The sequence below is a fragment of the Leptonychotes weddellii genome, chromosome 4 (genome assembly GCF_054177405.1).
Source record: "Leptonychotes weddellii isolate Sample4059 chromosome 4, ASM5417740v2, whole genome shotgun sequence".
NCBI lineage: Eukaryota > Metazoa > Chordata > Mammalia > Carnivora > Phocidae > Leptonychotes > Leptonychotes weddellii.
This window is the reverse complement of record NC_138372.1, coordinates 21,954,551-21,976,379: the sequence shown is the minus strand read 5'-3', so window position 1 is coordinate 21,976,379 and position 21,829 is coordinate 21,954,551. Positions and strand designations below refer to the sequence as shown.

Below are 21,829 nucleotides of genomic sequence, written 5' to 3'. Positions count from 1 at the left end.
GTGGCAGTCAGGCTCCAGGGCAGCTGGTGGCGATTAGCAGCGTTGATTACCTCGTGGTGATGCCATCTGGGGTGAGGGCACTGAGCCCAGCCCCACAGGAGACCCTGCTTGCTGGTGTGCAGGGCTTTCTGGGGCAGACACATATAAATGTGTGCATGCATGTGCGTGCACGGTCAGTGTGTGAAGGGGGGAGTGTTCTGCGGGAGCCTCCTGTGTCTGTGCGCACACATGTGTATGCACTGTAGGTCTGCAGCTTTCTCTGCTCGCATATACGAGTAATCACACCCGTGGGCACATGTGTGCATGTCTGTGCATGTTTGTGCAGACATATCTCTGAGTGTGCATATCCAGGTATATGTAGGGCTGTACGCATGTATTCTGAGAATTGTGCACCTGTGTTGGAGTATATCAGGGATATATTTCTGTGGGTTCATATGTGCTCACGTATGTGTCTCTGTGCATCTGTTTATGTGCAGGACCATTGTGTGTGTGCGTGTGTCTGTGTAAATATAAGTGCCTACATGTGCATGTGAAGTCTACAGGTGTGTTGTGAGACAGTGTATCTGCACGCCCCTGGATGTGTGCACACACGCGTCCGAGGGAGGGACGGGCAGAAGCACCTTTCTAGACTGTGTCTGCAGTGTATCCAGGCCTAGGGAGCACCCCAGGCTTGGCGGTTCTTGGGCGTACCCTTGGGGTGCTGGAGGGAGGTATCTGTGTTCCCCATTCTCAGGTCCTTCTGGCTCTGACTGCTCTGGGTCCAGCCCTCCCCTCCTGCCTGGGAGAGTCGGGTATGAATGGGGTGGGGGGGGAGGGTAGGAGTTGCCCAGGATGGCACAGTAGTTAAGAACTTGTGCTGTGAGTGCAGGCTAGCTGGACGTGGGTCCCTGTCCCACCATCTCCTAGCCATGTGAGCTCTGGCAAGTTGCGCCGTTCCTACGCTCCAGGTTTCCCCATCTGTAAAATGGGGATAAGAATAGAATTCTCCCTCCTGGGGTGGACGTGAGGAGTAAAGGAGCCAGCCTATGTGAAGTTCTTAGCACAGACCCTGACCTATACGTGTTGCCTATTGGTTCCTAAGTGCCCACCTCTGGGACAGCATCCTCTGGGAAGGCAGAGCCTGTGCACCCCCTTCTCAGGCTGGACTGCCCAGAAAGCCCCACCCCTCCACTTCCCGCCTGCTGAGCTCAGCGCTTCCCAGGCCCCACCACTGTTGTAGCCACATCTGGGACGGCTCCCGGCGGGGACCGGGACCACAGTGGGGCTCCTCTGTGGCCTTGGTTGGGGTTTCCGCTGACTCAGCGCCTCTGGCTCTTAAGGCGGGAAATCCCAGGCCTGCTCCCGCTCTCCCGGGTTAGATGGGGCCACAGGGCTACGGTACAACCATGTTATTTCTACAGGAAGTCTCCCCTCATCAGGGGACCCCAGTTGCTCCCTCTCCACCACACATCCATTCCTCCCATTCATGGGCCTCTTGAACCCAATTCTCTGTAGTTCCTTGGCCTTGCTGCCCAGAAATTTGTTTGCTGCCTTGGGCGGGGTACCCTTGGGAGGGTCACCTTGATCATCCCCTGCCTCTGGATAGAACTGGACACCGTACCTGCTCCTTTTTGCTCAGAAGTCCCATCAATGGTGTATATGCTTGAATCCCAGCCCCCCCCCACCTCCTGCCAGTGTTCATGGTAAAAATGATAATAACAATGAATTTTTTTTGAGCTCCTTTTTAAAAAAAATATCATTTTTATTACTTGACAATCCTAGTCTCTTACAGCTCTTCTTTTCGGGGGGTTTTTATAGCTATTCTTGCATGTTTATTTTTTGAAGTAAACTCTACCCCCAAGGCAGGGCTCAAACTCTTGATTCCGAGATCAAGAGTCCCATGCTCCACCGCTGGAGCCAGCCAGGCGCCCCATATCCAGGCGCCCCAGGTCTTTTGTGACAGACCCTGTATAAGCCCTTTGATAGACTTCCACTCCTTTCCTGCTCACAACAACCCTGTGAGGTATAGAGATCATTATCCCATCATACAGATGAAAAAGGGAGTCCGAGTTAAGTAGTAAGTTCCAAACCACAAAGCTAGAGCCGAGGACAGGGACTGGAGCCCCTCTAACCCCGTGGAGTCAGGAAGAAGAAGGGAACCTGCTGGGCTCCACTTCTCGGGGGCCTGAGGCTAGAGCAGAACGGGTTAATGCAGCGCCCACCCCCATCCCGGGAGGACCCCCACCCGCACCCTCTCCAGACCCAGGAACAGACTAACTGGGAAAGTGAGGCTGAGAAACTGGAAAAAGCTGACCGAGGAGGCCTGGGCAGTAGCCACGTCACCGCTGCCACGAAACTGGGGAGGAGGGTCTGCAACCCCCCGCCCGCCCTCCCCAGGCTTCTGGAGGCCCAGCCAGGAGAGGGGAAGGGGGTGGCACCGGGGAGGCCCTTCACGCTCCGGCCGGCCGGGCCCTTAAAGGGCCGGCCTCCCCCCCCCCCCGCCCCCTCCGCGGCCGCCGCCGGCTGCCGAGCCCCCTCGCAGGGCCGCTCCGGGCACGCAGGGACCCGCCCCTCGCTGCAGAGCTCACCTGGCGGGGAAGCGGGCGGGGCGGGCGCGGGCGCGGGGCCAGGCCGGGAGCGGGGCCGTGCGTCCCGCCAGCCGCCTCTGCCACCGCCGGAGCCCCCTCCCGGCCCTCCCTCCCGCCTCCCGCCTCCCGCTCGGCGGGCGGGTCCAGCTGTGTTCCATTAGCCGCCCTGGCACGTCCCCAGCCCCCTGGAACCGCCCCTCTTCCCCCACCCGGAGTGGCCGGCGGTCCCCGGCAGACAGGCGCGCGCTCGCTCGCGGGGCAGCGTTCAGCCCCCGGAGCCAGCGACCTGGGAAGCCGGGGTTTCGGGCCGTCGGAAGTGATCGAGGACCTCCCCGCGGGCCTGAGGAACCCAGGCCGCCCTCACCCTGGCTGACTGGCTGCCCTGGGCTGCCTGGATTAGTGAGGTGGGGGATCCCCAGCCACGGTAAGTGTGTGCGTGTCGGGGGGTGGAGTGGGCTGCCTCGGGGCTCTGCGCTGAAGCGCCTCTTCTGCCTCCACCTTGCTGTGTGACTTGGGCCAAGTGGCGTCCCGCCTCTGGACCTCAGTCGCCTTCTCTATAGGAGAGCTCTAAACTCCATCCCCGTTCTGCTCTCCCTGCCCCCAAATCTGCGCCTTTGTATTAGGATGGGATCACATCGTTGGAAGCTTCTCTGCTATCCCTGCAGCCCCTGCTCTGGCTGGGGCCTGGGGAGTGGAGGCTGGAGATGAGGAGCAGGAAGAGGACAAGCACACCGATATTCCCACCTCCACATGCGTTCACATTGCCTCCCACAGTTGGCAGCCCTTCCGCTGGCAGGATGGGGAGGCCAGGATAGGGTTTTGAGTGATGGGATGTGCCCACCACTAGGAAGGAGGGTGAGTGGGGTGGAGGAACAGTTCTGCCCCAGGAAGAAGGGGATCAGGGTTCTATCTCCAACTATATTGAGGTGAGGGGTCCTTCCTGCACTCACTCCCTATTCAGGACCGAAGGAAGGGAAATAGAATTCCGTAACAGCTGGGGGGAATGAGGTCAGACTTGCATAAGAACTTCCCGACAGGAGGGCCTACTGGAGGGGTAGTCATAGGCTGGCTATGTGCACGTGTGTATGTGCAAACTGGTATGTCTGGGTAGATCGGTGAACATGTGTCTCTGTGAGTGAGTCTGTGTGCAGGTAGGTGTGTATGCACGCGCTGGCACAAATGTGTCTGTGTGGATATGTGCCCGTGTATCTGCGTGTGTCATGCTGACACATGAATGACTCTGTGTGTGCACGTGCGAGCTGCCTGTCTCAGGGGAGGCCGGATGATGTATGGGTCTGCTGGCCGCTTGCTGAGCCTGCATTGATTTATCTGGGCCCATCCATCAGGGTTTAATAAAACTAAAAGACGAGCATCCATCAGAGGGAGAGGTTGGCAACGAGGTCCTGAGCCCGGTGACCTGCTCTCCCACCCACTGTACCCATGGGGGAAATTTCCTTGGCCTGCACACAACTCTGTGATGCCTGCCACGAGACTCAGCCCCTGACCTTGTGGGTGCCTGGCAGGACTGCCTGGCTGAGCTGGGTGCAGCTGGCCAGGTACCAGGCTAGTATATAGCAATACAGTGCTACACAGGTTGATAAAATATCGAGATACTTCTAAGTGTCTTGGTAAATAGTCTCTGTCTCAAGCCCCCTGACTATCCCAATTCACCTGGCCTTCTAGGACCCTCTAGATCTCTCCTTAACCCAGCAACTATCCACTGGCGCCATCCAATGCTGCCTGGACCCAGAATGCTCCAGCCAGCATTCTGCTCTGGCGGGTCGGTGCCCATGCCATACCGGTGGTTAAATATTTTGAATATCACCCTGGCCCAAATCCTAGCCCAAGGCCTGTGGTCAGGCCTCTGAGAGGGATTGATGCCTGGCCAGCCCTCCTGCCACCCCAGTACTAGGGCCTGGGCCCCAGGGGCCGGCTGCTACTTGCCCATGTATCATGCCGTGTGAGCTCAGGAAGCCACCTTCCCGGTCTCTGTGGTTTTCAGGTGCTGGGGCTGACCTCTCTGGACCAGGATGTGGGCATCTTGGGTTCCTGGCCTGTGGCTGCTCAGTCTCTGGGCCGTGTGCAGCCGGGGGGCAGATACAGGTGAGGTGCCACATGAGGATCGGGGTGCCATCGGCCTGTGACGGGCTCCCTGAGATGCTGGGGGCTGAGGTACAGGTGTGACCATGTGCCTGGGTCACGCGGGCATTTATGGAGAGTCGGAGGGTGGGCTCAGCGTGGCCTGGGGTGTTGGTACAGTGTGAGCCAGAGTGTCTGTGTGCTTCTGTCTGCATGTCTGTCTGTCCCGGAGCCTTTCTGCATCACAGAGTGTCTCTGCGCCTATTCCTGTGTCTCTGTGTGTGAGCGAACAAGCCTCCCCCCACCCCCACCCCCACCCCCGGCATATGAACCCATCCTGTGCACACAGTGCTGGCCGGGGCCAGTGAGGTCTGTCCCTGAAGAAGGAAGCTGCATCTTGAAAGAGGCCCAAGCCCTTCCAATCCTTTCCATGGTGGAGAATCCATCCTCCAGCCCACGTGCTCCTCCTCCTCCACAGCTGGCCCTGGATCCCGGATAAAGGGCCCACCTCGAGGCCCAGACGCTGGATGGGACAGAGGGTGCAGCTTTCCAGGGCCCAAAGCCAGAGGAAGTTGACCGGGCAACTTGCCCTGCCCTGATGGGTGCCCTCTGGGCTTCGTAGCTTAGCTGCCCAGCTGAGCAGAAATAGAACTCCTAGAACCCAAATCGAGCCGAGGGGGGCAGAAAAAGCAAGGTGCAGATGTGAGAGGGGTGTGCAGCCAGGGTGCATGTGACTGCCTGAAGGTTGTGTGTGTATATATGTGTTTCTGCATGTATGTGCGTGTGCCTTGCTCTCTCCCTCACCAGGTCCCCTGGGGGCTGGGGCAGAGAATTTCAACATCTGTAAGGAATCTGGGCCCATTGCCAAGGGGTGAGTCACCCATTGCTGCTGCTGATGCCGAAGACAGTGATAGTCATTCTGGCCAGACCTGGGGGAGGGAGACTTCGGTGGGGTGACTGGGCTTAGGGATCCAGGATTCCTTCTTCCAGCTAGGCAGTCAGGGAGTCCAATGCCCAGCTTCTAGGAGCTGTATCCATTGTCCTGTCCCAGCTATCCCACCTGCAGCGATGGGAAGGCCTTTGTGAGTCTGGCCTTTATCTCCTGTTGTAGCATCTTTCCTGACATTTTGCTCAGTCAACCCTAAGAGGAGGCAAGCCCACAGCTGCCTGTCTGTCCCTTCAGGGTTTTGGAGACCATAATTAAGCTATCCTTCTCTAGGAGCCTTCACCCACTTAATATACCCTGTCTGGAGCCCCAAGGTCCTGGTGGTTCCCTTGAGCTTGTGGTCCCTTCAGGTCCTCAGTCTCTTCTTACTGTTTGTTTCATAAGGTAGTTATTCAGGTGAAAAGTCATTCTGTTGGCTCGGACTTGTGTCTGGTCTGCTTTTCTGCTTTAGATGTAGGAAGTAAGCCCCTCCCACGGCAGAGAACACGTGTACCAGCTGCACGTGGCATTCCCAGTGGCGTGGGCATCTGTAACTCACACGTGTGCAGACATGCTCAGGTGCTTGCATATAACACAAGCGTGCATAATGTGACTTTCTTTACCCCGAGGTGCCCCCTGCCCCCTGCTAGGGTGTATGTGCAGGAGGGAGCACCGGTATATATCCCGCTCTCTACCCCATCTGAGTTCTAGGGCTGCCCAGAGTTTCTTTTGCTCTTTCTCTTGCTCACCTGCCGCCTGACTTGGTATCCTGGGGGAATTTGGATTCCAGGAGTTCTGGTCCTGCTCTGCTGTGAACTCACTTCATGGCCTTGGGCCCAGCCTCAGTCTCTGGGCCTCTGTCTTCCCATCTGTATACTGGGGGTCCTCCTGGCTCCCAGGGCAGCCAGGGTCAGAAGGCAAGAGGTAAAAGCAGCCCCAAGGCTGGGCCCGGTTAAAGGTCCAGAATGGGGTACAAAAACTTGCTTCTCTCCAGGTTCCCCAAGAGCCTGGACTCTTCAGCCAGAGTCCACTGACTGGCCCACTGCCAATTCTCTTCCAGGCGAGCAATGCCCACCTTTACAAGAGGAAGGACTCAGGTTGGAACACAGAAGCCATTTATCGACCAATGTGACCGGTGAGTGCCCATCTCATTCTGCTGTCCCCTCTCTCCCATCTTCCTAAAGTGGCTATTACCCCCTCCTCACCTGCCCAGCTGAGCTCTTCATCTGGTGTCTCCCCCAAAGGCTTTAACCTCATCCATCGACTCAGCCTCATGAAAACATCTGCCATTAAGAAGATCCGCAACCCCAAGGGGCCTCTCATCCTTCGACTGGGGGCAGCCCCGCTCACCCAGCCAGTGCGGTAAAGGCCCCAGTGTGAACTGGGCATTAATACTCCCCAGCAACTCTGGACATGGGGCCTAAACTCAGGGGCACCCGTGGGTCATTTTATCACACCTGTTGCCGGGAGTCAACCTGGTTTCCGCCCGTGGGGCTTGCAGGGTAGGCACAGAGGAGATGCGTGGCACACACACCCTCTGTCCCTCCCCTACCTCTGGCTAGCAGTCGGGGGACAGGTCTATATCCTACAGACACTGTGGAGACCCCAGGATGGGGGTGGGAACCTGGCAAGAGTCGTGTGTGTGTGTGTGTGTGTGTGTATGTATGTGTGTGTGGGTATGTGTATGTGGGTATGTGTGCCTGTGTGTGTGTGTGTGTGTGTGTGCGCGCGCGCATGCATGCACACACCCACATGTGCCTGTGGGTGAAGTTCAAACTCCCACAGTCCCAGGGGGCCTGGCCCCTGCTTCCCTCTCCACCCTCACCTTCCAAAATGTTCCTCTTACTTGCGGCTCCAGTCACGCTGAATGCTTTTTATCTTTTGCCAGCACCTCTTCTCCCACCCAAGTCCTGGTTATCCTGGATTCCTCAGAAGAACTTACCCACAGTTATCTTGAAATAGTGACATAGTCATCCTGGGGATTCTTTGTTTAGGGTCCTACCTTTGTTTAGGGTCCTACCACTCCCCCATTAGACTTGAAGGCTCCACGAGGGCGGGAACCTTCTCTGTGTTTTCATCACTGCCGCCCCCAGCAGCCGGACCCACCTGGCACATAGTAGGCTCTCGATTAATGTCGATAGAGCGGATGGACGTGCATATGTATGTGTCGGTTTGAAGGTGTGGGCCTGTGTGAGTCCCGCGTGGGCTCGGCAGTCCTGAGGGCCCAGGGTGGGCAGCAGGTGGTCTCTCACCTGAGCCTCAGGGATCCCTCCCTGCTCTGCCCCCAGACGAGTATTCCCTCGGGGCCTCCCCGATGAGTTTGTCCTGGTGCTGACACTCTTGTTGAAGAAACACACCCATCAGAGCACGTGGTATCTATTTCAAGTGACCGACGGAGATGGGTACCCACAGGTGAGCTGGACCCCCCTCCCCCGCCCCCCGTGGCCCTTGAGGCATCGAGCAGTACCAGTCCAGCCCAACCTCTGTCCCAGCCTGTAAATTCTGGGGCCTCTCTGCCCCATCCCCGGCGCCCACCCTCGAGGCTACCCCACCCCTGGCAGCTCCTATCCCCTTCCTTCAGGGTGGACTGCTCTGTGGCCCTACCAGCTTCTGACTCTTTCTGGGCTTCAGTCCCTCCTCCTGTGAAATGACCTTGAGAGCTTTGCCACACTGAGCCTGTGGGGCTCTGATTCTCTGTCTCGTTCCTTCCCCAATGCCACACAGATTTCCCTGGAAGTCAACAGCCGAGAGCAGAGCCTGGAGCTCCGGGCCCGGGGCCAAGATGGCGACTTTGTGTCCTGCATCTTCCCAGTGCCCCAGCTCTTTGACCTGCGCTGGCACAAGTTGGGGCTGAGTGTGGCTGAACGCGTGGCCTCCGTGCATGTGGACTGCACCTCAGCCTCCTCTCAGCCTCTGGGGCCCCGGCGACCCCTGCAGCCCGTGGGCCACGTCTTTCTGGGCTTGGATGCTGAGCAGGGGAAACCCGTCTCGGTGAGTGCTGGGTGGGGTGCTGCCTGTGCTCCCACGTTCCGAGACTCTGAGTGCGCTCCCTGGAATCTGTCTCTGACCAGGTCCTTCCCTTGCTCAGACTCCTCTTGGGGTTCCCCACTGCCCTCCAGATGCAGCATATGCATATCAACCTGGCATTCAAGGCCCTTCATGATCTGGTCCCTAGAAATGTCTACGGTGTCTTCCTCCTTTACATCTCTCTGTACGGCTTACTCCGGTCAATTCCTTCCTCGTCGTCCACTCACCTGCTACTTTCCCGCCTGCTCACCTTTGACTATGCTGTCGCCTCCACCTGGAATGCACACCCATCTGCAGAGTAGCTACTGGTCCTTCAAGGCCCAGCTGAAATGGAACGTCCTCTGCCCCTGTTCCTCTGGGCCAAAGTGAACTTTTCTCCCTCCTCTCTTTCCTGCATGCGCAGCTCTGTTTCGCTTTTGGTGACAGCTATACTCCTGATGGTCTCCCCAGGTGAGACTGGAAACCCTCTGAGGGCAGATCCTGGGGCGGAGCCATCTCGGGGCCTCCCGGGCAGCCAGGACACTGAGCTGTTTGATCAAATGAAGTGGGAAACTGACTTGTGTATCGTACCCCCTGCAGTTTGACCTTCAGCAGGCACATATCTACTGTGACGCAGAGCTTGTGTTGGAGGAGGGATGCTGTGAGATCTTACCAGGAGGGGTGAGTGGCCCAGCTCCGGCCCAGCTGGGAAGGTTTGGGACACTTCCCAGGGGCATAGTGTGCGGAGGTGGGTGGCCAGGATGGGGATGCACTGAGATCTTAGGATGATTGGGTGGGGGGGGTCTGCCTTCTGTACTGACCCCAGGCCTTCCCCCACTCCGGACAGTGTCCCCCAGAGACCTCCAAGGCCCGCCGGGACACCCAGAGCAATGAGCTCATCGAGATCAATCCACAGACTGAAGGCAAGGTCTACACCCGCTGCTTCTGCCTGGAGGAGCCTCAAAACAGCAAGGTGGGTGGGCAGGGCAGGTAGACATGAGCACAGGTAGGTACAAGTGGGACTGAGGTCTCCCACCAGGGTCAGTTGTGCCTGGGGTAGGGAAGGCACTGGAAGCTCCACCTGTCTATGGACCACCACTGTAGGATTCAGAGAGGCGAGAACCCACTGGGTGTGTCTACCTGCCTGTTGGCATTGAGAGACATGCCCATCTCGCTCCGGCACCACCCAGCCCCTCACTGATGTCACGCCAGACCCCTTTGGTCAGGTCAGGGCCAGGTTTGCACTCAAAGGCAGTCCGGGACAGGGGTACCTGGGGTCAGAGGCCAGGCCACACTGGTTCCCTCCGGGCTTGCTCGCTCTCCCGGGCCCAGCCCGTACCAACCCGTACTAACCGACCCATAGGCTGGTCCTACACCCAGCACCATGGCCAGCTGCCCTACCCACTCTCAGGTTCTTTAGGGTGACAGGGAAGCCCAGTTCCTCCCTTTGCCCCACCCCCAGGATGGGCAGCCTCCCTGCCCGCTGGGCATCGTGCCCAACCTTTGGCTGCAGGAACACAGGATCCCATTGATTCATGGTCTTGTTTTCTCCGACATCACGTGGGTGGGGGGAAAGGAGGGAGGCCTGGGGGAGTGCCAGGGGCCTGAGCAGGCTTTCAATGCCTTGGGAGGTGCCAGCTGAGGGGGTACCTGAGCCCATGCCCCTAACTGGGTCCCCCTTTCCAGCGTGGGCCCCTGCACTGCCCCCTCTTCAAGAGTTCCTTTTTTACTCCGTCTGCCCAGGTGGATGCCCAGCTGACAGGAAGCATCAGCCAGAAGGCAGAGAGGGAAACAAAGGTAGAGATGGCGGGGGGTGGGGGGGGACAGGGGGCGGAGTTCACGGTGTCCTCGGTCTGCTCTCTGTGCCCTCTGTAGACCCCTTGAGTAAGCCACTGTTCTCCCACACTCTTCCCCCCGCCCCACTCCTGGACAGAGCTTAGGAGGTAAAGGTGCCAGCTCTGAGAAGGAGGGATGAATGGGGGCAAGACAGACAGTACCTGGCACGGCGTAGGGCACCCGCTCCTGATGGTTCTTGGGTAGGAGTATTGGAAGCAGGGCTTCGAAGCCTCTGCTTCCTGCCCATTACCATGCCCTCCCTCTTCCCAGGCCCGTCAGGAGACAGCAGCCGACGAGGTAAGCCTCCCATCTAGACTGGCAAAAAGAGCTTGGTTGAGGGATGCCAACATGGACCCTTTGGACAGGCTTTGTGGCAACGGAGCCCGCGCACGGGGGTTTGGGATGACTACGCAGCTCCCAGCATTCCTCCAGGGCTCAACGCTGGGCCCGGTCTGCCTGCTGCCTCTCCTTGGGTGGGTGGGTGGGTGGGGGGTGTTAGTCCTGGATACTCCTGCTGAGTTGGCAGCAAATGGCTACGGGCATCATGGGAAGAATCCAGGCCTTGGCTGTGGGACCGCAGATCCTGGGCCTCACTCTGCCCCCACATGCTGCGTGACCCAGATCCCACTGCTCTGCCTCTCTGGGCTTCAGTTTCCTCACGTGAGGAATGGGTTGGCACTGGGTTGCTGGGAGTTGAGGGATGAGGCTTGTTTGGTAGGATTCCTATCTTCCTGCTCCCTTGGACTTCACTCAGGACACACATGACGTTCTGTGTGCTTGCTGTGTGTATGCAGGGGTAATGGGGTGGGGAGGGCTGGTCCCAGGCTCTCAGAACTGACCTCCTGGCCCATTCTTCCCTTGCAGTGCCCACCCTGTGTCCATGGTGCCCAGGAAAGCAATGTGAGTGAATAGAGGGTGTGCAGGGTGGGGTGGGCGGGGGCGGGGAGTGGGCTAGTTGGCTTCCTGGTTAAGGACAAGTGGGCCTTTGTGTTCTTATCACACTCCCTCCCTGCACATCCCCCAGAGCTGGGCTTGACTCCCACCCTATCCCCACCACGGGCTGCATGGAAGGAAGCCTCATGCCTTGTGATCCGGGCAATGTATTGCGATCCAGGGTGGAATGGGGACAGGGTGGTGGCTGGTGGGACCAGAACCTTGGTTGCTGATCCCAGCTTTTCACTACCCACAAGGACTCGGGGCTGCTCTGTTTGAAAGCTTCCCATATCACCTTGGAGGCCTTGAGAAGGGGAAGGCTGACTCAGGGTAACACAGCCCAGCACTGGCCCCCAACCCATGTTGGCTCAGGACTTCCCCTCCTATGCCTCTCTGGCTAGCTGGCCCCGGTCTGGCCTCCCTTTGGGGGTCCAGAAGGACAAGGGAGAGGGCTCGGTGCGAGCACAGCTAGTACCCAAATGTGCCTCTTCCGCGGGCAGCGGAAGTCACTACTTTCCCATAGCCTGACTTTCTGAACTGACATGCCATGTTAGTTCATAAAGGGCACAACCCCGGGTGCCCTCAGCTCCAAGCCCCCTGACCTTGGGGGACACAGGAAGTACCCCCTCTGCTGCCTGGCCCTCTTTCCATCTAGCCCCCCACCAAATCTGGTAAAGCTGATGGTCCCCAGTTATGCAGGAGTTACCATGGCAACTGAGCAGCCCTGTAATCCTAACAACCAGCGGGTGGAGCTAGCTAAAGCCAGGCAGTTTAGAGAAGATAGGTTAGACCCCTCTGCAAGTCTGACAGCCTCAGGATATGAAGTCAGCATGCTGGGTGGCCCTGGAGGCAGAGCTGTTGGTCCGCTGGGGGTCTTGGATTCAGGCTGTTGGTCTTGCCACCATGCTGTGTGGCCCTGGCTTAATTGCTTGCCTTCTCTGTGCCCTTGTTTTTTTCTCCATCTCTGAGATATAATGCTCTCTTTGCCTCCCAGGTCACAATTGGTCCCTCTGGACCCAAGGTGAGTCCAAGATGGAGAACAGGACAGTCTTTCCCTCTTTGGCAGTCCCAGCCTGTCCCACAGCATGTAGCCCCATGGCTGTGTGTTTCTATCAGGGCTACCCAGCTCTGTATGTGTGGGGGGTGACTAGGGGTGTGTGTTGGAGACAGTTGGGGGTTGTGTGTGTCGAAGGGTGTTAAGAGCGCCCCTTTTCTGAGTCCTACTGTGCATCAGGCTTTGGGCCTCCTGTTGCACATCTATCACCTTCCCGCCCCTCAAGCATCCTGCAGGCCGGATACTCTCATTTTATTTCAGAAAAACCCGAGAGCCAGCTGTGCCCACCGTGTGGGACGGGGGGTGTCGGAGTGATTGTGTGGGGGTCTGGCTGTGTGCCTCCTGGGACACATGTTCACATGTGTGTGGCCCCCTGGGGTGGGGGGCATGAGCCCTTGTCCCGGTGGGCCCGACAGGACCACCGAGCCTGTGAGTGACGGGGCGGGCGGCACGCGTGTAAATGTGGGACTGTGTGCTTGTGCGTGCCCGAGAGTACGTAACACAGCTCCTGGGCCTGCCTTCATGTCCCATCTCTTCCTCGCCACACCCCCCTGAGGTCCCATTTTATTGATGAAGACACTAAGTCTCAGAGAGTTGACATGACTTGCCCTAAGTGGTGAGGCAGGATTTGAACTAAGGCAGCCTAACACTCACCAACATGGGTTCTGTCGTCCCACATGTGTGTATCCGTGCACACGTGTCCATGTGCCCCTGGGTGAGCTGCGTGTGAGCTCGCGTGCTTTGATAGGGGTGTGGGGAAAGTACCGTCTTTGTGAGACTACAGATTTGCCAAATATAGCCTCTTGGGGTGGGAGGGCCATATGGATGAATGCATATGGAATCCATATGCTGTGTGCATGGTTGGGGGTTGGGGCAGGCTGTGCTCATTTACACACCCGTGCGTAGGGGATAGGTAAAGAAGACAGACTGGGGAGACCTTCCTCAGGTCTCCCATGTGCTCCCCCTGGTCCCAGCCCCCGTTTTGATCTCGTCCACAGGGAGGGAAAGGTGAGCGAGGCCTGCCTGGCCCATCAGGCCCCAAGGGAGAGAAGGGAGCCCGGGTAAGTGCCCCAGCCGGGCCCACTGCAGGGCCCTGCCAAGCTGTGCCCCCCGGGGGGGGGGGGCGGGCTGACATGTGAACCATCCCATCCGCTCAGCCAAACCCCTGCAGCCTGGCCCACATGGGGGATGATGGGTAGGGTCTTCCTAGGAGTTAGTAAATGGCAGCCTCTATTTTTTAGGGGTACCTAGAAGATGACCAGTGGGACTGTGGGACTCTTGAGCCTATCCTTCTCAAAACAGGGTCCCACCCTGATCCCTCGTTCCCTCCCCTTAGGGCAGTGACTGTGTCCGAATCTCCCCGGATGCCCCACTTCAGGTAAGACCTGGAGGCAAGGCCTACTTCCAGGCCAATATGGGGTCAGCCCCTGGGGAAGGGGCTGTGCCCTTGGCAGCCCATGAGGTGACCCTGGGACCATCTCAACACCTTCTCTCCCTGCTCAGTGTGCAGAAGGCCTGAAGGGAGAGAAGGGGGAGTCAGGAGCTTTGGTGAGTGTGGGACCAGGGTTAGGGCAGGGCAGTGGGGTCCTGGCCCAGCCTCTCCCTCCTTTCCTCACCCCTTCTGTTGTGTCCCCCCACCCTTATCTCAGGGACCCTCAGGACTTCCGGGCTCTACAGGCCAGAAGGTAATGGGCCTGGATTTGGAGGGGCAGGTGCCAGGGAGGTCTCTGGGCTCTTCAGACTTGAGGAAGTAGATGTCTAAAATCTTCTTGGAGGATGGAGGGCCCCGTCCCCACGGAAGACCCTCCGTCCCTCCCAGTCACCCTGCCCGGTCCAGATTCCCACCAGACCCAGAGGGAAATGCCACCGACTCCCTGAGAGAGGCCTGGCAGGCTCGGAGGTTCCTTCTGTTGTCCACCTTCCTGGAGTGACGGAAGCCTTTCAGTCTCAGGGGAGGCAGAAACTGGGGGTCTAGAAAGCAGTTGTCTGACCTCCCGATAGAGCTGCTTTGGTTCTTCCAGCCCCTTCTTTCAACCCCAGTCCCTTTACCTTTTCCTTCCCCAGGGCCAGAAAGGCGAGAAGGGGGACGGAGGCGTCAAGGGCTCGCCGGGAAGGCCAGGCCGCGATGTACGGTGCTTGGGACCCTTCCTCACCACAACCCCGTGGTCCTCGGTGCAATGCTGGAATTAACCAGCAGAGTCCAACCTGCTAGCTTCGCTCAGATGGGAGGACAGAAACCCAGGGAGGGGGAGGCTGGGCCCCAGGAAGCAGAGCAAGGAGGGGACAGAAAAGAATCTGAATCCAGGCCCCCTGGCTCCCAGCCTAAGAGCCCCTGGCCTCTAATGCCCTGATGGTGACACCTGATGACCTCGGGGCACAGGGGTGGAGTCTGGCTTTGGGGAGGGGCACTGAGGGTGGGCAGTTTGCTGCTGCCCCAGGGAGGTGCCAGGCCTCAGGCTTTTCTTTTACCTTCCACGACCCCACAGGGCCGGCCAGGGGAGATCTGCGTCATGGGGCCCAAAGGGCAGAAGGTGAGTTGTGGGTGTCTGTGGGATGGAGGGTGGGCGGTAGGGCTGAGGCGGCAGCTCTCTCACACCCACCTTATGTCTGTGCCAGGGAGACCCTGGCTTTGTTGGGCCTGAGGGGCTGGCAGGAGAGCCTGGGCGCCCTGGCCTCCCTGGGCCCCCTGGGATAGGACTTCCTGGGACCCCGGTGAGTACTCCTGGCCCCTCCTGTTGTTCTTTCCTCAGAGACCCTTCTCCTGCCTGCCAGGGCTGGGGAGATAAGCCTCGGTCCTGGGGGTCCTGGTTGGGGGGAAGGGGCTCCGGTAGGTCTCACCGTGATGTGGGGCCCCTGGGAAGCCTCTACCTGATGCTGTTCCCACCCTCAGGGGGACCCAGGCGGCCCACCAGGTCCTAAGGGAGACAAGGTAAGCACAGGCAGGAGTGTGGGCCCTTGGGGGGGCGGATTCCCTGCATGATGGACGGAGAGAGAAGGGGACCCAGGGCAGCAGGTATGCATGGGGGGAAGGAGCCAGGCATTCAGCTGAGGAGGCTGGCTCAGCTCAGCCAGGCCCCTCCCTGGGGAGTGTCCCCATCCCAGTGCTTGCCAACATGGGAGCCCTGGCTTGGGTTCCAGGCATGGGGACAGGTAAGCCTAAGTCTAGTCATGACCAGAAAGGCCACACCTGGAGGGCCCAAGCTCATTTTAGGGTCTTATGCCTTGATGAGCAGAAAGCCCTGGAAATGTCTGACTGTCTTGTCTGCTATGGTTCCTCTGGGGTCACCCGGATTCCTCTCGACCCGCTGCACTGGGAAGGGGTACACAGAGGCCTCATATTCGTCCCCTTTTGCAAGCAGAAGGGCTTGGGTTAGATGTGGAGAAGGCCGGACAGCAGGCGGGGGGTGCTTGCTGACCAAGCCGGCCAGGAGGAGATGGGAGATTTGGCTGAGATCGTGCTGCCAATCCAGAGAAGGGACTGATGGGGATGGGGTGAATGGTCTGAGGCTGTGGCCAAGAGCCTCCCCCTTAACCCTTCTTCTGACCACAGGGCAGCTCGGGGGTACCAGGAAAGGAAGGTCCTGGTGGGAAACCTGTAAGTAAGCCCAGTCTGGAGGGGGAGGGGGGCTGCCGCCCACCATGCCCAGAGCTGCTCTACCAAGGCCTCCAGGGAGGGGGTGGCTAGGTCCTGGGGCCCTCCCTTGGCATACCAGTCCCTCTGGCTGGCACTAACCACTAACGTTCACTGCTTCTTCTCCAACAGGGGAAACCAGGGGTGCCGGGGCTGAAGGGAGAGAAGGTGAGATCCAGGCTGGGTTGCACCAGGATGGGGTGGGAGTGGGAGCCCTTCTCTGAAGGTGACACTGAGCATCAGCGGTGCTGGACCTTCTCTAGGAGACCCCTTGTTGGTCCACTCATGGTCTCTCCCTTCTGCTGTAGGGTGACCCCTGTGAAGTGTGCCCAACGCTGCCTGAAGGCTTCCAGAACTTCGTGGGGCTCCCTGGAAAGCCAGGACCCAAGGGGGAGCCAGGTGATCCTGCACCAGCCAAGGTGAGTGCCCAGGGTGGCCACTGAGGGGCTCCACAAAAGACCTGGGAATGTGATCCTGGAAAGGAGTTGGGTACTTGACAGAAGGACTGGCTACTTCTCTCGGCCATAGAGAGATTGTGGGCCGAGGGTCCTGGCTCTAGATGGGACGGGGGCTGAACCATAGAGTTTAGGGCTGGGCTAGAAGGTCACCCAGGTCTCCATGGCTACCTCCTAGGGTTCTTGAGGAGGCTCCAAGATGCCTTTTGGGCAAGCTGGGGTGGAGGCAGCCCTTATAGTGAGTGAGGCTGTGCCTTCCTCCTGGGATTGGGTGTTGGTTGGGGGTGGAGGAAAGGAGTGGGCAGGGCTGGGTTAGGATCCTGGCTCGACTCCCCATCCCACTCCACTCCCTCACCCACACTTTCTTTCAGGAGGGCCTGGGAGCTGTTGGATGGAAAGGTGATCGGGTAGGTACAGGAACTTTCTAGTAGGGTAGCTTAACCTGGCCTGATTTCCCCCATCTATTACATGGGTTGATGAGCCCTGGCTCTGGGTGCTGACCTTGAACCCCATAGGACCCCTGGGTATTTGAAGGGTTTGTGGTGTGTAACATTGCTGTCCTCACATATGGTTAGGAAGTTTGGGGTGCCCCAACAGGCCCAGTCTCAGCCCATAAACCTTTTCTCCCTGTAGGGAGACCCTGGCATCCAAGGCCCCAAAGGAGAGAAGGTAAGGGAACACTGGTCCCCTTGCTGCCCGCCCCTCCCCCCCAACTGCTGGGAGCTTTCCAATTCTTTCTCTTCCTTCTCCAGGGGGACTCCTGCTTGTCCTGCAGCTTAGCTGTAGGGGCCCAGCATCTTGGGCCGTCCACAGGGGCCAAAGGAGATGTGGGCCCCCCTGGCTTCGGTTTGCCTGGCCTCCCGGTGAGTGACTAGCCCGGCTCAGTCCAGCCCATCTTTACCACCCCGGTGGCCTCCCTGGCTCCTCTGGCTCGGAGTCTCAAGGCAGAGACCAGGAAGGAGGCCCCGAAGCAGGTGTCCCAGACCTGCAGCCTCCTTTCCCCCTCCATCCCTACACTGCCCCAGGCTGCTTGCCCTGGGGGCTCCCTCTGTATAACAGAAGTAACTGCCTAGCTACCTGCAGTCATGGCATTTGTAATTCCAAGCTGGCTTCTCTTTCTGGGTGGAAGCTGGGACCATGGAGTCTTGGGGGGGGTGGGCGGGGAGCGGAGGAGTCTCTAATTGTGACTTGTTGTCTTTTAGGGGAAAGTTGGGGCTCCAGGGCCAGCAGGGCTGAAAGGAGAGAAGGTGAGATCTGAGTTAGCTGTCAGGGACACCAGGGCTTTCTGGGCAGGGAGGCAGGAAATAGGGATGAGACAGACGAGAGATCAAATCCACAGTGAAAAAAAATTCATCAGTGCTTTGCAGATGGGAGTCAACGGACTTACTTGTGAGGGTCCTCGTGCTCTCCAAGAGAATTCCTTGGTGTTGTACTTTTATTTTATTGATCATCTAAGACAATTAGGCACATGTAAGATGACCTTTTAATAAAATAACCATATTTTTTTTTAAAGATTTTATTTATTTATTTGAGAGAGAGAATGAGAGAGAGCACATGAGAGGGGGGAGGGTCAGAGGGAGAAGCAGCCCCCCCGCCGAGCAGGGAGCCCGATGCGGGACTCGATCCCGGGACTCCAGGATCATGACCTGAGCCGAAGGCAGTCGCTTAACTGACTGAGCCACCCAGGCGCCCCAAAAATAACCATACTTAACTCTCCTTGACCACTTACCATGTGCCGGGCACTGTTTCAAGTGCTCGGGCATGTATTAACTTGTTTCACCCTCCTAAAAGCTGATGGGGGAGCTACTCCATTATTCTCGATTTACGGATGAAGAATTGGAGGCAGGGAGGGCCAAGTCAGTTCCCCAAGGTCACATGGCCATTTGGGTATGGGACCGGGATCTGAGCCTAGGAATCTGGCTCCAGAGGCTGTAATGTTTGTCACTCGGCCGGGTCACTCGATTTCGGTGCCCATGTTCCCATTTGTATTTATGACTGCGGCTGAGACAAATGATGGCACTTCTCACACGTGGGCTTCTGTGCGTGGCCGAGTGTTCAGGGGTGACAAACACCGCCGCAATGTATGTCCAGACCCCGCTCTGTCAAGCACACCACCCCTGGCATTTCTCTGACGAAGCTTTTGTACCCCCACCTCCGAGTGCCGGGACGCCCTGTCTCAGTACATGGCATGTCCCCAGCTCCTCCGGCCCCAAACCTGCAGCCTCCCAGATCCCCGCCTGCCCCACACCCTCGCCTCCATCTGACCTTCCACCAACGGCATCTCTGTGGTGCCCCACTACCCCCCCCCTCCACGAGCCACCACAGCCCGTCCGTGGCCCGTTTGTCGGCCGGCAGCTAACACGACGTGCCCTTGTAAAAAGAACTCGGGTTTCATTATTTCCCTGCTTAAAATCCTTCACCACTGACTCCGTAGCAACATCCTGCTACGCCTGATGAGACCCCGGACGACCAGCCCCTGCCTGCCTGTCTGCTGGCTCTCCTCTCCCCGGTTCTCGGGCTTTAGATGTGTGGCCTCCTTCCACTCGGGACTGTGTCAAGGCCACTCCCACCTCTTAGATTCTGAACTTGTGGCGCCCACCTTCTAGCACGTTCTTCTCTACTCTCCCCCCACTGCTTTTGCTGGCTGGCCTGATTCTCGCCTTTCTGATAATAATCGTGCTCAACAATTCTCTGACCCCCTGTCCAAAGCGGCCTCCCCCGTCTCATCTCCCTGCCTGTTCCCTTTGTGGCACTCATCCCGGTTTACACCTGCTATGACTTCATAAAGTTCTGGTTGTCCCCACAAGTGTGTAAACTCCACAAGGTGTTTATGTGCTGCTCACTGCATCCGACCAGCACCTTGGCCCTGCACGCTGTGCAGACGTCCACCGAATAGCTGTCGGATGAATGAATGAATGATCTTTGTGTGCTGGGTGAAGGCTGAGTGTGGGGCTGGGATTCTGTGACGTGAGGCCGGGGGCAGGAACCTGCCACAGACCCTCCTGGGAACCTTGGGGGAAATCCCCTTCCCTCTCTGGGCCTCAGTTTCCCTAGGCAGGACATGAGAGGGGTGGTCAGTCTAGAAGTCCTCACAGGTGGCTACTTTTGTGGTTTGTGGTTTGGGACTGACCCAGCACCTGTCATGCTGCCTCATTTTGACCCTATGTTCTCTGCTTTGCTCCAGGGGAATTTTGGGGAGGCAGGGCCAGCCGGCCAGCAGGTGAGTGTGCTCTGGGGAGGAAACGTGGGAAGTGCTGCCTGCTGCCGGCGGGGGGGTGGGGTGGGGGGGCAACAGACCCAGACTGTGCCCAGCATAGCCCAGGCAGGCAGGTGCCGGGCCTCACACATGTCTTGCTTTTTTTTTTTTTTTAAATCACACAGGGCCCACGAGGGCCAGTGGGACCCACAGGCATCAAAGGAGAGAAGGTGAGTCTGGGGACGTTCTCCATGCTGCAGCCAGGGTGAACTTCCTCAGCACACATTTGCTCTAATTCCAGCCCGTCGAGGCTCCCCACTGCCTGAGGGTAACATCTTGCTCCTTAGCATGGCGTTCAAGACCTTAATGACATCGCCCCCACCTTCAATTCTTACCTGTCCTCCCACAATCTCTCCTGAGATATCCCTCGCCCAGCATAGGTGCTGTGTCAGGGCCAGCTCGATTCCCCAGACCCCAGATCCCAAGCCTGACCTGGGATCCCCCCCCAACCCCGACCCTGTGTCCTTGCTTGGCAGGGGGAGCCTTGTGAGCCATGCCCAGCCCTGTCCAGGCCTCAGGATGGGGACAGCTACACGGTGACCTTGCCTGGCCCTCCTGGAGAGAAAGGAGAGCCTGGGCCTCCAGGCTTCAGCTTGCCGGGAAAACAGGTGGGTTCCTGCGTTGTTGCAGGCAGGGCTCGGGGTGGGGGGACCCCTGCCTGGGTCGCTTGGCTCCCTGGACAGCGGGGAGTAGGTGGGAGGGTGTGGAAGCATCAGTGCTTCTGTCCCCAGAGGAGCTTGGCCTCAGGGGCCTCAGCCCTTCCTCCGGGCAGGGCGCACAGAGCACCAACTTGGGACCAGACGGGCCTGGCTTCAAACTCCAGTGCTGCCTTTTTACTCACTCTTTGACTCGAGCAAGTTATTTTTCCTCTCCATGTCTCTGTTTCCTCCACGTGGCGTTGTTGGAAAGCCTCGGGGTGCTGTGCGTGAAGCACCCCGCCGGCCGCAATAGGCATCCAGGAAGCGAAGGCTGCCACGGGCCCATTATTGTTACCGCTTCACTGAGAGCGGCGAGCGTGGGCACGGGGCTCGCTCTGTGCCGCGCGCTGCTTCCCACGGCCCGGCGCGTCTAGCCTCACAGGGACGCTGCAGGGTAGAGGCCAGTGCCATTTTTTTTTTTAATGTTTTATTTATTTATTCATGAGAGTCAGATAGACAGAGAGAGAGAGAGAGGCAGAGGCAGAGGGAGAAGCAGGCTCCCCGCCTAGCAGGGAGCCTGATGCGGGACTCGATCCCAGGACCCTGGGATCATGACCTGAGCCGAAGGCAGACGCTTAACCATCTGAGCCACCCAGGCGCGCCCCCAGTGCCATTTTTATCATCCCCGTTGATGCATAAGGAAACCGAGTCACAGAGAGGTTAAGTAACTTGCTCGTCTCTTCTCCGTATCTATACAGTATCGCTTCCCTAGAACGAGAGCAGGGATTGTGGTCTGTTTTGCATACTGCTGTATTCCCTGGGTCTAACACCGTGCCGGACACTTAGGGGTGTCCGCTGCGAGTGAATGGGTGCTAGAAATGCTTCCTCCCCAGGGCAAGGCTGGAGAGCGTGGACCGAAGGGGCAGAAGGTGAGAACCTTGTGGGCATGGGTGGGCACCACCTGTCTGATGAGCTTTCCACCTCGTTTTCCTGATTGCCCTGTGCCCTCTCTCCACTCCCTGTGCAGCCCCCAGCCCCAGCGAAGGGCTCCGAGTGCCTTTAGTTCCCAGGGCTGGGTCTGCCCTCCTTGACCCCTACTCCTTACAGGGTGATGCTGGCAATCCTGGAGATCCTGGAGTGCCAGGCACCACGGGGCAGCCGGGACTGTCGGGAGAGCCTGGGGTTCGGGGCCCCCTGGGCCCGAAAGGAGAAAAGGTCAGTCGGGCAGAGGGCATTTTGTTGCATGGACCAAAAGAAATCAGGCTGAGAGTTAATGAGGTGAAGGACGGCAGAGTCAGGCTGTGAGCCTTACAGGATACCAGAGTCACTGGGTGGGGACGCCTCAGGTCTTCTCCACGGCAGGGAGAAGAGCAAAGGGTGTCAGGGGCTGTCTTGATTTCCCAGACTGAGGTGGGGGCAGTGGAGGGGCAGAGCTCTTAGAGGGGCACA

At 58.5% G+C, this 21,829-nt stretch overlaps 1 protein-coding gene across 5 annotated transcripts in view; it reads left to right on the top strand.

Annotated features, from left to right (window-relative positions):
* The first annotated feature begins 2,763 nt into the window (after positions 1-2,763).
* COL16A1 (collagen type XVI alpha 1 chain) overlaps positions 2,764-21,829 on the top strand; it is a 44,496-nt gene continuing 25,430 nt past the window's right edge. For 4 of the 5 annotated variants that reach the window (XR_014144771.1, XM_081817959.1, XM_081817958.1 and 1 more), the window contains exons 1-32: positions 2,765-2,991; positions 4,570-4,670; positions 6,632-6,706; positions 6,816-6,933; positions 7,860-7,983; positions 8,296-8,562; positions 9,178-9,258; positions 9,425-9,550; positions 10,321-10,374; positions 10,684-10,710; positions 11,278-11,313; positions 12,341-12,367; positions 13,399-13,461; positions 13,737-13,778; positions 13,904-13,948; positions 14,050-14,085; positions 14,465-14,527; positions 14,887-14,931; positions 15,017-15,112; positions 15,291-15,329; positions 15,951-15,995; positions 16,164-16,199; positions 16,340-16,450; positions 16,858-16,893; positions 17,120-17,155; positions 17,239-17,349; positions 17,689-17,733; positions 19,671-19,706; positions 19,868-19,912; positions 20,219-20,350; positions 21,274-21,309; positions 21,488-21,595. Coding sequence is in view for 4 of the 5 variants with exons in the window: in XM_081817959.1 (XP_081674085.1) it covers positions 4,598-4,670; positions 6,632-6,706; positions 6,816-6,933; positions 7,860-7,983; positions 8,296-8,562; positions 9,178-9,258; positions 9,425-9,550; positions 10,321-10,374; positions 10,684-10,710; positions 11,278-11,313; positions 12,341-12,367; positions 13,399-13,461; positions 13,737-13,778; positions 13,904-13,948; positions 14,050-14,085; positions 14,465-14,527; positions 14,887-14,931; positions 15,017-15,112; positions 15,291-15,329; positions 15,951-15,995; positions 16,164-16,199; positions 16,340-16,450; positions 16,858-16,893; positions 17,120-17,155; positions 17,239-17,349; positions 17,689-17,733; positions 19,671-19,706; positions 19,868-19,912; positions 20,219-20,350; positions 21,274-21,309; positions 21,488-21,595 (2,214 nt within the window). In the remaining variant the exon portion in view is untranslated. Of the gene's footprint in view, positions 2,992-4,569; positions 4,671-6,631; positions 6,707-6,815; positions 6,934-7,859; positions 7,984-8,295; positions 8,563-9,177; positions 9,259-9,424; positions 9,551-10,320; positions 10,375-10,683; positions 10,711-11,277; positions 11,314-12,340; positions 12,368-13,398; positions 13,462-13,736; positions 13,779-13,903; positions 13,949-14,049; positions 14,086-14,464; positions 14,528-14,886; positions 14,932-15,016; positions 15,113-15,290; positions 15,330-15,950; positions 15,996-16,163; positions 16,200-16,339; positions 16,451-16,857; positions 16,894-17,119; positions 17,156-17,238; positions 17,350-17,688; positions 17,734-19,670; positions 19,707-19,867; positions 19,913-20,218; positions 20,351-21,273; positions 21,310-21,487; positions 21,596-21,829 lie in introns of all 5 variants that reach the window. The other variant, XM_081817960.1, reaches the window with a different exon arrangement.